Here is a 12,455-nt window from a genome sequence, read left to right on the forward strand (position 1 = left end):
AATTGTAAATGATTAATATCCCTGGTCTGGGAACTGGATGTTTGTGTCACCCTTAATGTTCCTTTCCTCATATTCAACGCTCTACACTTCCTCCATTCCAATTACACGCAGGTTCATATCATATGGTGCAAGTAGAGGCAAAAGATCTCAATAGGTTGACACCCTGAACAAATAGCATTTTTAAAAAAAGGCTCCTGTGATACAAGGAAGACCTAGATGGCATTTTCTGCATTATCTCTGTTTTTTAATACCCCGTCTTTAGGCAAGTTGCATAAGCATCTATTTGTCCTAAGTCAGGGTAATGTTGGGGGAGGGGATACAACAGTGCTTCATTTTCAAGGTCACTCAGCTTCTGTTTTGTAATGTTTGCCTCGTGGGGTTTATACTTGTAATATTGAAAGATACACTCTGACAGTTCTTTGAGGAAGGTCCATTTAATGTCTGCCTGGGTGGGAAGAAGGGAGTAGGGGGTGTGGTTGCCACGAAAATATGAGCGGAGCCACTGTGGTTGCCATGGAGATAATCCTCCTGGCCAGCTTGTGTTGCCAAACCTCTCACTTCTGAGTTACGTGCAGCAGAACACAGCAATGTGAATGAATGAACAAGTGAGCCAGAAGCGAAGGGAAGGAGAAAGGAAGCCAGGAATGTGGCAACACTGTGTAATGCTCCTCCCTCCAACCCCATCTGTAAAAAACACTTCTTTTTATATTCTTCTTCTTAAGACGCCGTCTCCATACGGAGGTTGGCGATTCACGTAGCCAGCTCTGATCTTGACAATACAACATAAAAAGCTTCTTCTGATGTACATCTGTGCCATCTTCAAATGTCCTTTAGCCATGAATTTCTCCATCTTCCACAGACCATTACCCTTGTATCTTTCCTTCTATAATTAGCTGTAATAAATGATACCGCTCGCCCCTCATAACATGCCGTAAGTATTGTGTTTCCCTTTGTTTAATATTATGGGTATGCATTGCTCCCAAGATCAAAGGATCCTTGTTACTGCTTTGAGATGGTTGCTATTTACACAATTGCTGATGAATTTCATTCATTTCTACATGCTACATGGTTTTATCAGAGGGAGAAACTTGTAATGGACAACACCAAGAAGAGTATTTGAGTGTTTCACAGGATCCTCTGTTCATCATGTGTCAAGGTACAATCTCATCAACAGCTTATTGCACACGTCCGCCTGCTCCTGCAGAGGACACAGTTGAATATTTCTTTCAGTTTTCCTCTTTTCTGTAGGTGGTCAAAATTTGTTAAAATGGACAGGTTGAATTGTCCGTCATATACTCTGTGTCATTTTCCATCCTGGCATGACATATTTTAGACTAGCAAAGCAGAGCATTGTTTATTCTCTTCCTTTAAAAAAAATTTACTTTATGTCGCACTGACACAAATGGTTTCTATTGCGACAATGGGATAGGAAAGGGCTAGGAGTGAGAAGGAAGTGGCTGTGCCCTTAATTAAGGTGTGGCCCCAGCATTTTCTGGTGTGGAAATGGGAAACCATGGAAAATAATCTTCAGAGCTGCCAACAGTGGGGTTTGACCCTACTATCTCCCAGATGCAAGCTCACAGCTGCGCGCCCCTAACTGCATGGCCAGCTTGGCCCATATTGTTTGTTCTGTAGCTGAGTCTACACCCCATTCCCTTACCACATACAGTTTCTGTCATCATACATCCAAGTTTAAAATGTATGTCCAACCCTTATCCCTTTTCTCTACAGGATTGGATATGAAGTGAGATGAACCTCTGTAGCAAGGTTTTATGAGTGGATGCCCTTCCTGATGTCAACCTCACTGGAGGAGTTAATAGGATGAAATCAGTGTCGTGATATTTATGATAGTACGAAGAGAGAGGGTGAAACCTGATGCTGGCGTATAGCCTACTCCTGTCAAATAGCACCAAGAGGTTTGCTCAAGGTTTAATGTCTCCATCAAATGGACAGAATCACCATCAGGTGTCATATGCCCTCACCCCATATGAACATTATGGGGAGGTTTGGAATTGAATCCAGGCTTTTTGCATGCAATCTAGTGATTAGAGATTATGTACCACCACCTCTCCAACCCTGCTGACCAACATTCTGATAGTGAAAATATTTTCAAGCAATAGGACTCGAACTGGCTAACAACGGTGTCAGACCATATAGAATTGCCACCTTAATAATCATGACTACCAGGCAGGCTTTAAACTCATATTAAAAAATTAGGCTACCTGTAAATCATGTTGTTCCAATATGGTACACAGAGTACTGTAATGTGTCCTATGACACCTGCAGCGTTACTTTGAATGTTGTAAAGGCTGAATACTGTGGTGACCTTCAGCTGGTATTACTCACAGGTCCACCAATCTTGAACAACAGAACGGAGGGAATATTTAACCTGGACATTGTGCATTTTGACCATTTACTTCCAAATAAACTCATAAAAAATTTAATCCTAGACAGAGGGAAAATCAAGCTGACTGAAATTCTTTTAAAATGTTGAAGAATTATACATAATTTCAGGAATAATATGAACAATTTTGCTTGTCTGCTTTTCATAACCTTAAAGTTTTTCAGTCCGTTGAACATAAGATACAATTTTATGAAGACACTAGTAGGCCTACATATCTGAAAATGAATACCACAATGGTATGTTTTATTAACCCTCTTAATGCCGCACTCTCATGTTGAGAATGTGCAAAGAATGCCAAGCTGAGTAGTAGCATTTTGCAAGTCCCTATTTAAAGTGCTACATAACTTTCAATTTTGAATATTTTGACTTTTTAAACTTGCAGGAAATGTGGAGGATGGTATATAGTGATGGGATAATCAAATAAAAAATAATTGCTTTATCAATTATTTTTTCCATTCAATTGTTTTTCTTTTGATTATTCATTTGAAATTCCATTTGAATGATGGGGGCAGTTGAATAGTGAATGCTTTCAAAATAATCATATGAAAAGTAATCTTAATATTGTCATCAATTCATCAATCTCATCACAGGGAAATTAAGATTACCTATCTCCATTCCCTTACACGAAGTGAGTGGTTAGGATGAACTGTCTCTGACAAGCCTTCCAAAAGTAATGCAAACTTCATATGTATGAGTTGTGCACTCACATACCATTACTTAAATTTCATAGATAACTCCTGGTAGAAATAAAATATAAATATCTGGATGACCAAAAATATCAGGAGAGGTATTGGTAGAGAATTGGATCTTCACCTACGGCTGGATTGAAGAATGAGATGTTTAAGTTTTGGTCAGTAAGGAGTATAGAAATTGCTCTGGCAAGAACATGAAGTGAGAGAAGAAGTAGTAAGTCTGTAATAGCCACTGCCCATAAAAACATAGGGATTTGATCATCTGGGCATGCTTATGGATAGTTGTAATTTAAAAAAAATTAACTGCTCCTAAGATAATCATATGGAGGTTATTCGATTATTAAAAGTATTTGAATATGCCATCAATACAACTGAATGATATTTGAAACTCATTTGATTATTTTATTCAATTATTTAAATAACTGGATGGAGGTTATTTGATTATTAAATGTATTTGATTATCCCATCACTAATGATATGTACTTATTACCGACAATGATTACAATATAATTTTAAGTTTTAAAATATATTTTTTTAAAATATTTTCTGAACAGTTTGAAAATGAAAATAATTAAATTTCAAAAATAACAATAAAAAATAAAATAAAGTAAAATAAGATAAAATGTGGTAATTCCTCTGCAATGCATCAATCCAAGTGAATAAACACAGAAAATTTGTAGTTGAGTGGGTAATTACCGTTACATAACTGCCAATTATCGCATGACCAGAGTAACACATGAAATTCAGAAATCCAGTGTGCATAAATAAATGAACAAACGCCCTGTATAGTAATAAAATTAGAAATTACATTCTGTATTTTATGGAAACAAAATGTAAGTTGTTGTCATCTGCTGTTCATAATTGTGCTAAATGCAGATAGTAAGGCACGCTGTTCAAACAAAGATGTGTTGTTGCTGGCATTTATGTGCAAATACCAAATAAAGGTATATCATCTGGTGTTCTAAAGGTTAAATACGAATACTGTCAGATTCTATCGAATCAGTTACTTATCACGCTTATATACTGTGTGGTAGGTACAATAATGAGGTTCTACCTGGCCGATGTGGTAAAGGTGTGCTCAGTTCTTCCAGAATTTCATGGGTTTAATTCTCCATCAAGAAGTTGAAAATTTAAGAAATGAGATTTCCACTTCTGGAGGTGTACTTGGCTCTGGTACTCAGCCTACACAAAAAATCAGTACAAAGTGAATTCCTGGGGGCAAATCTGGCCGATGTTACAGATTGTGGGAGCCTTTGCCTTCCACCCCTCCAAGGGCCTTAATGGCCCGTACAGAGATGACTGCTTTTTTTTTTTTTTTTTTTTTCCAATGTTTACTTCATGTAAACTTGTCAATTTCTGAACAATAATAGTAATAATTTGTATGCAAAAATTCTATATTCAACACCCTATCAGCAGTCCGACTCGTTGGCTGAATGGTCAGCATACTGACCTTCAGTTTAGAGGGTCACGGGTTTGATTTCTGGCCTGGTCGGGGATTTTAACCTTCATTGGTTAATTCCAGTGACCCGGGGGTTGGGTGTTTGTGCTGTCCCCAACATCCTTGCAACTCACACACCACACATAACACTATCCTCCACCACAATAACATGCAGTTACCTACACATGGCAGATGGCGTACACCCTCATTGGAGGGCCTGCCTTACAAGGGCTGCACTCGGCTAGAAATAGCCACACAAAATTAATTACCCTATCAGCGCACTTTGAAAGGTTGTTAATGCCATCTTATTTCACCTCTTTTATATCTTAAATATTACATTCATTGACAAGAAATATTTCACATTCTCACTGAAAAAAAAAAGTACTCTAACTTCTAGATGAATAATCCTCCCAGCTTTATTTATATAATTTCCATTGTCTTCTTTTCTTTTTTCCACCCCTAATGTGGTGCTCCATGTTTTCAGCCAATGAAGGAATATGCATGTCAATACCAGGATTCGTGTTGACATCCATGCTGCTGCTGTCGGTGCTGATAGCGTCTTCAGTCCTATGTGCTTACTTATGGTTGAAGAAGGAACCCAAACATCTAATCGCAAGAACAGTTCACCTGGATTCATTTCCTGCATCTAAAGCTTGATTGCAAATATCCACAAACTGTCAAGGAAGGCAGCAAGCTGGTGAAAGAACTCCTTCCCATAAACAACAGCAATAGTGATGGTGTTTTCTGATATGGCACGAAGTATAAAGAAAATTTCATCCGTCCTTCAACTGCAGTTATTTATGGTTAAGCTCAGAGAACAGTTACCACCTATAATTATATTGTACATATGTTACCTATTTTCTTTACTTATCTGCCCTGTGTTTGTTGTTCTTTGAATGTGATCTGCTCTGCCTACTCCACTTTGTACTGTTTAATCCTCACGGAAACATAAGGAACTAAATATGAATACATTGAAACAGTTTATCAAACATTAGCTAAATCAAAATGTATCTATAAAACTTGCAGTAGGGATGGATCTATTGAAGTGAGGATAATAGAAGAAGTGTGGACCTTCTTATAAACTAAATTGGAGAATGTTACATCAACCAGAAAAATCATATGGAGAAAATACCTTAAAGAAGAATTAGGAAAGAAATTCCAGAGCAAGTGTCCATTCACAATGAAAGAATCCACTGGAACAGGGATGATGAAGGGAGCTGGCCAGTGCAGGATTGTGGTGAGGAAGATATTGAGAGTGCAAGCATGAGGACAGCCACATGTGTTTTATTCCAATAAACTTTCTATTTTCTGTTTTTAAGAAATTTTATTTTATAAACATTTCCAGAATAATACAAGAATAAGTAATTCTAAACATTTAGATATTGTTATATAGAAGGAACAGTTACATTTAAATACATCAAAATAAATATAAACAAAACGAGTTTATGTAAACAATACTGAAAATAAAGAAGCAACTTGTTGCTAGTACAATAAATTAAAATATAAATGTGTTTCTGTTCAAGCAGACATGAAATATCTGGACTGTGCTCTGCTCCCATGTCTGGTGATTGCACATGGAGCAGGATAGACTGGTCTAGGCCAGAAGATCAATGAAAAAATTCATAAAATATTTCAAGACTAACAGTTCATACCAGTAACCTATTACTTGTTACAATGAAAATAATGATTTCTTATTTCCCTTCAGTATGTAAAAATAAAATATGTGTTTTGTAATTCTTGTCATTTTTCAACTGAGGAAAATACCTGACTTCCAAAATAAATTATGAGAATTATAGAATAAAAATCCTCATCTATGTTAATGGATCTCTGATAGTCATGAAATTAGCTTCTAAAGGGGATACACAATCACTATCAACATTTCCTTTATCCCTTACTTCTCATAAGTAGAAGCACCACCTATAAAAAAAATTGAAGCAATTCATAAAATGTATTCAGTATCTCAAAAAATATCCAGTGAATTACAATGCTATATGGAGTCTGTAGAGATAAATAATCCCATGATCATTTCTGCATATACTCGATAGAACTATGACTGTGCACAAGTACTCAGTACTCATTTAACCCTGGAACTGTACACCTGTATTTCAGGGACACTAACCGTACACTGCGGCACTGAGTACCGTATTTTACACATTACAATGTATTTTAAAATGTCATGAAATCAGAGAAATGGATTACTTTTAATACGTGACATGTATTTTTGAAAATTAGAACAGCAGTGTAACTGTTGGTAAAGAAATAAAAAGGTCACCTTTTAAAAAATAAATTTTTACTTTTTGGTTGTTGGTACTACTGTAAGGTTCACTTTGCAAAATTTGAGCACTACTCCAGCATATGAATATCTTTCGTTCACTGCAAATTGTAGTGATTTTTGACTCTTTGGACAGTCGTTATATATTCCAGACCTGAGACAGATTGGTGTTGGCTGAGTGGTTATCGTAAATAACATTTTTTTAAGCAACAGAAAGACAAATTCCTCTGCGTGTTGATAGGATTTCCCGTCCTCATCATAATTCATTGAAACTGATTGCAATATATCACTTCTTATTTAAGGTAGATTGAAAATCAATATTTTTGAGTACAAATCAAATGTTATAATTATCTTCAACCCTAACATGTTCATTCTAAAGCATTGTTCTTCTGTCAACGTGAAAATAAGTTCATCTGAAGCACAAAGGGAAAGTATTATATTCTATCACATTGTCTTCTTCAACAACATTTATTTCATCATCATCTAGAGTATCAACAAAATCATCAAGGATATTAGTCTCAGACCTGTATGATTTTGATAAAATCTGTTCACCACTTCCAAGGGAATCGATTTCAAACACTCTTAACACAAAGTAGAAAGATACACATTAAAACTGTATGAAAAATCAAACTGGCTAAAAAGAAATAAAGTTTCATTAACCATACACTAGGGAACTGTATGCCCCAGACATATGTTTTGATATACAAGCAGTCGTTACTCATTAGAATTAGTGAGAGAGTACCACAGTCAAAGAAAAGTCATGGAGATAGGAAATTATAGGGGTTGCAAACACCAAATTACTGTGAATTAAAACTTCCCTGGGGCACTTTGTGCCCTGGTGTACATTTCCAGTGTTAATCAAGGTTGTATTCTTATGACATAAATTAGTCAATGCAAAACAAGGCAACTCAATTTTAACATCAAGTAAAACAACTTCTGTGAGATAAACAAGTACCATTGAAAGCTAAGATGACATGATATAAATCATATTATACACCCATCCTCATGTATAGCTTGGAAACTACCTTGTTAATGGGACAAAACAACTCAAAACTCCAGGCTGCAGAAATAAAGTTCCTACACACCATGATACGGAAGACTAGGAAGGAAAAGTTCAGGAATGAAAAAGTCCCAGGGAAGGTAGGAATAGAAGACTCCCTACTGTAGAGGATCTAGAAAGCAAGACTGAAGTGGTTTGACCATGTAAGAAGGATGAGTGCAAGTGGACTGCAAGAAGAGAATAGGAAAGAGAAGTAAAAGGAAAAAGACCAGTGGGCAGACCCAGAGGAAAATGGACCAATCTGGTGAAGAAAGATGTCGATAAGAGAGCACAAGATTGGGAGAAGATTATGAGAGAACTGTGGTTCATGGGCAGAGAGGACTCGTACACCACACCCGGGCAAGTGGGGATGGTCAACGATGATGATGATGTATGACATAGTTCTCATAATACCTTCACTCACTCACATTATGAAAAATATTTGCACCTTTGGTTGGTCTAGCATGTACTTTGCTTACGACACATCTTCAAATCAAATCAAAATCAAAATCTTTTTATTTGCAAATGAGGTGTCTACCTCGGTGGCAAATGGTACACTAAAATACATTATTGTCAAGCACTAAATTTTAAATTAACAAGAGACAAAGAAAATTTTCCTAGAATACAATATTATACAATTTACGCTAATAATTTGTTCTATTAAACACATACATCATCCTTAATAAATTTATATTGTTTACAAAATTCTAATTATAATATCTTACAAACATAGTCAACTCATATACAGTATGTGAAATTACTTCTAATAATAATATAAAACTGGTATAAGATTAAAATTAACATTGAATTTATTTACATATTTATATTTTACCCAGTTTGGAACATAAGTAGCATAACGACCTGCTGCGTCTTAACCAGAGCCCCTTTTGCTACCACTTTTCAGAGTTCCTGAAGGGCCTTCACAGCTACCGTAGCGGTCCCAGGGCCCTCGAAGTCCCCACTGTACTTCACCCCTACAGGCAGTCCCCTACTTGGGCTGTCCAAACTCCATAGACCAGGGGATGGAATTAATTTAATCACACACATTTTTTATTTACAATATCCTGCACTGGTCGAATGCCCTCTAACATTTCATTTATTTTCTCTGTTGTTGTTTATTCTCTTCTTGAATATCTGTACAGATTTTGGAAAAGAATCAAACACTACCCCTGGTAAACTGTTCCACTCCTTCACGCCCTTCCCGATGAATGAAAATTTACCCCAATCACTTCTGCTAAAATTCCTTCTAATTTTGTACTTGTGGTCAGTTCTACCAATATAATTATTTTCCAACTGAAGCCTCTCACGGATATCTCTCCATGCTTCTTCTCCTGTATAGGCTCTATATAATCCTATAAGTCTAGTTTTCTCCCTTCTCTTACTTAAAGGTTCCCAACCAAGTTCCTTTAACATTTCTGATACACTACTCTTTCTCCTGAAATCCCCTGTTACAAACTTTGCTGCTTTCCTCTGCACACCATCTAGTTCTTTTATTAGGTATTCTTGGTGAGGATCTCAAACACTGTTTGCATATTCCAATAATGGACGAACCATACTTAAGTAACTTTTTTCTTTTAATTCTTTGTTGCATCCTTTAAGTAGCCTCATTATGACATGTAACGATCTGTATGCTTTCCCAACAACGTCATCAACATGACCCTTCCAGTGCAAATTACTTTCAAATCTCACACCTAAGTATTTGCACTTGCCATCTTTAGGGATAACTACCTCATCCAAAGTATATTCAAATTCAGTTTTAAAGCTCCTGTTTGTAAATGTTGTAACAGTTGATTTGCCTCCATTAACCTTCATATTATTTTCTTCAACCCATTCTTGGATACTCTCAATGTCCCTTTGTAATTCTGAACAATCCTCAATGTTATTTATTTCCCTATAAACAATTATGTCATCTGCATACAATCTTATTTTCGATGTTATATTGTTCCCTAAATCATTTGCGTATATTAAGAAAAGTAACAGACCGATTATACTACCTTGTGCAATTCCCTTCCATACTTTCTCTTCCTGTGATATATAATTTCCTACTTTGACTTTCTGAACCCTTGAATTTAGAAATGTTCTTATCCAACGTATAACCCTTACGTCCAGTCCTATTCCCTCCAATTTCTTTAATATTATTCCATGTTCCACTCTATCAAAGGCTTTGGAAAGACCTATGGCTATGCAATCTAACTGGCCTCCTGAATCCAACTGATCTGATATGTCCTGCTGAAATCAGACCAGTTGTGCCTCACAAGAAAATTTCTTTCTAAATCTATACTGGCTCCTCATGAACCAATTTTTATCATCACATATCCCTCTGATGTACTTTGCTATTAAACTCTCCAGTATTTTACAAACTATACTGGTCAGGCTGATTGGTCTGTAGTTCTCTGGTTTCCTTTTATCACCCTTTCCTTTATAAATTGGTATTATTATAGATTCCTTCCATTCCTTTGGTATTACACTATTATTTATGACATAGTCAAAGAGAAATTTTAAATAAGGCACTATATACCACCCCATCGTCTTTAATACCTCCCCAGTAATTTGATCACTTCCTGCTGCTTTTCCTTGCTGAAGCAGTTGGATTTCTCTGAAAATATCTTCATTTGTGAATGAGAAGCTTCTTGTTTCCCTATGTGTCTCTCCCTCTCTATCTTCTGTTATGGTTTCCAAGTCCTGACAATCTTCTACTGAATCTCTGAATTCCCTTCTGAAGAGGTTTGCTTTCTCAGTATCTGTTAAATAGTGTTCACCCCCTTCTCCCACCATTGTAGGAATTTGGATTCCTTTTCCTTTTTGATTCCTAATATATGAATACAGCTTTTTCCATTTCCCTTTGTGGTCATTACCCTCTTGAAGAGTGCCATTCATATAATTCTCTTTTGCTTCCTTTTTCACTCTATTCAGTTCCCTCATTAGCTGTTTTCTAGTTTCTCTATTCTCCCTACCCTCCTTGATTTTCCTGTTTACTATTCTACATTTTCTTTTTAATTTTCTTATTTCCCTTGTATAATAAACAGGGTCTGAGGTCATTTTACCCTTCTTAACAGGTACAAATCTCTTCTCTCCTTCCAAAATGATTCCTTTAAATTTAGCCCAAAGTGTATCCACATTACTCCCTTCACTTATCCAACAACTGAATTGTGATTTAAGGTAAGTCCCAAATTCATCAACTTTAGTTTTTCTGTATAATTTCTTGTCTTGTGTGACCCTCTTATTAAGCCTTTTTGGTACCAGTCCTACATCCATTATTACAGCCTTATGGTCACCTATTCCTTCAATTACCTCAGTTTTATCAACAATTTCCCATGGTTTAACCAAGAATACATCTAGTAAGTTATTGAGACGAGTCGGTTCTTGTACTACTTGTGTAAATCCTCCCTCCCAAATTAACTTATTTGCCAGTTTCTGTTCATGGGCTTCACTTGCAGCTCCATTCCATTCAACTTCAGGCAAGTTTAGATCTCCCCCAATTATTACCATATCATTATTATTGTTTTAATGAGTATAATCTATTATTTTCTCAAATATTTCCATGTCTCTTTCCTCTCTTCCAGGCCTGTATGTTCCTATAATTCCCACCTCCTTCATATTATGACAAACTAATTTTATCCCTAATATTTCATCCCTTTCATCGGTAAACCATTCATGTGAACAATAAGTTTCCTTCGCCAGAATAAACACCCCCCCACCACCCTTTTTATCTCCTCGGTCTCTACGATAGACTGTGTACCCTTCTGGAAATACTTCTCTATTACCCACCCCTTCTCTCAACCATGATTCTACTCCTATCACCACATCAGTCTCATAAGATTCCATCAATGTACCGAATTTTAATTGTTTATTTACTACACTCTGACAGTTTACCAAGAGCAATCTCAGACCTCCTTCCTCCCTAAAACTTGACTGTTGCAATTGGGTAACATTTGACTCATGAGTCAACCGTTTCCATTTGGATGACAGCGAGAGTCCATTCCTGTTGAGTCTGGATAAGAATGTTATTATTTTGATGTGACAACATCTCGCTCCACAGGTCTGCATGTACAGAAATTTATCAAGGCTATTTTCAGCAAATTATAAATGACATATTCAATATTCTGGTATTGTTAGGTGATTCAAAGCCTGGTAAGTGTAATGCAGTTTAGTGGAAAATTATAGTAACTGGGGGCTTGTTCAGCTGAAGTTCCAAGGTTCCTGTGCGAGACTGTAGTTGATCTTTGTGATTTAGCTATTGGTATTAAAAACTCTCTGAGTTTAATTTCTCTCAGACAAATCTCTCTAGGATCAGCTGCGTCCATAGAGATGTCACCTACCAGACATGACAGTAAGTTATATTGATTAGTATATTAAATTTTATATATGGAAGGTAACTCCGTAAGTTTTTAACCACAAAGCTTCATGCCACAGCTTTTAGTAACTTAATGGTACCATCTTCACGGTATGCTTACAGGCTACTGGGTAAAGTTACTATTGATCTTTCAAGGAAGATAGGATAGAGATACAACATGGCATGGGTATAGCAATAAACAAGGGTTGCTAATGTTGGAGAATTAAGAGGAGACCGTCGCCATAAGACCTATCTGTGTCGGTGCGACGTAAAGCCC

The 12,455-nt window shown here is 36.4% G+C and overlaps 1 protein-coding gene across 1 annotated transcript in view; it reads left to right on the top strand.

The window, feature by feature from the left end:
* Nucleotides 1–11,970, top strand: part of LOC136866624 (uncharacterized) — a 173,517-nt gene extending 161,547 nt beyond the window's left edge. Inside the window, exon 12 of the mRNA XM_068226781.1 lies at nucleotides 5,019–11,970. Coding sequence (XP_068082882.1) covers nucleotides 5,019–5,191 — 173 coding nt within the window. The 3' untranslated portion in view covers nucleotides 5,192–11,970. The remainder of the gene's footprint in view (nucleotides 1–5,018) is intronic.
* Nucleotides 11,971–12,455: the final 485 nt, after the last annotated feature.

The sequence above is a fragment of the Anabrus simplex genome, chromosome 3, assembly GCF_040414725.1.
Source record: "Anabrus simplex isolate iqAnaSimp1 chromosome 3, ASM4041472v1, whole genome shotgun sequence".
Classification (NCBI taxonomy): Eukaryota; Metazoa; Arthropoda; class Insecta; order Orthoptera; family Tettigoniidae; genus Anabrus; species Anabrus simplex.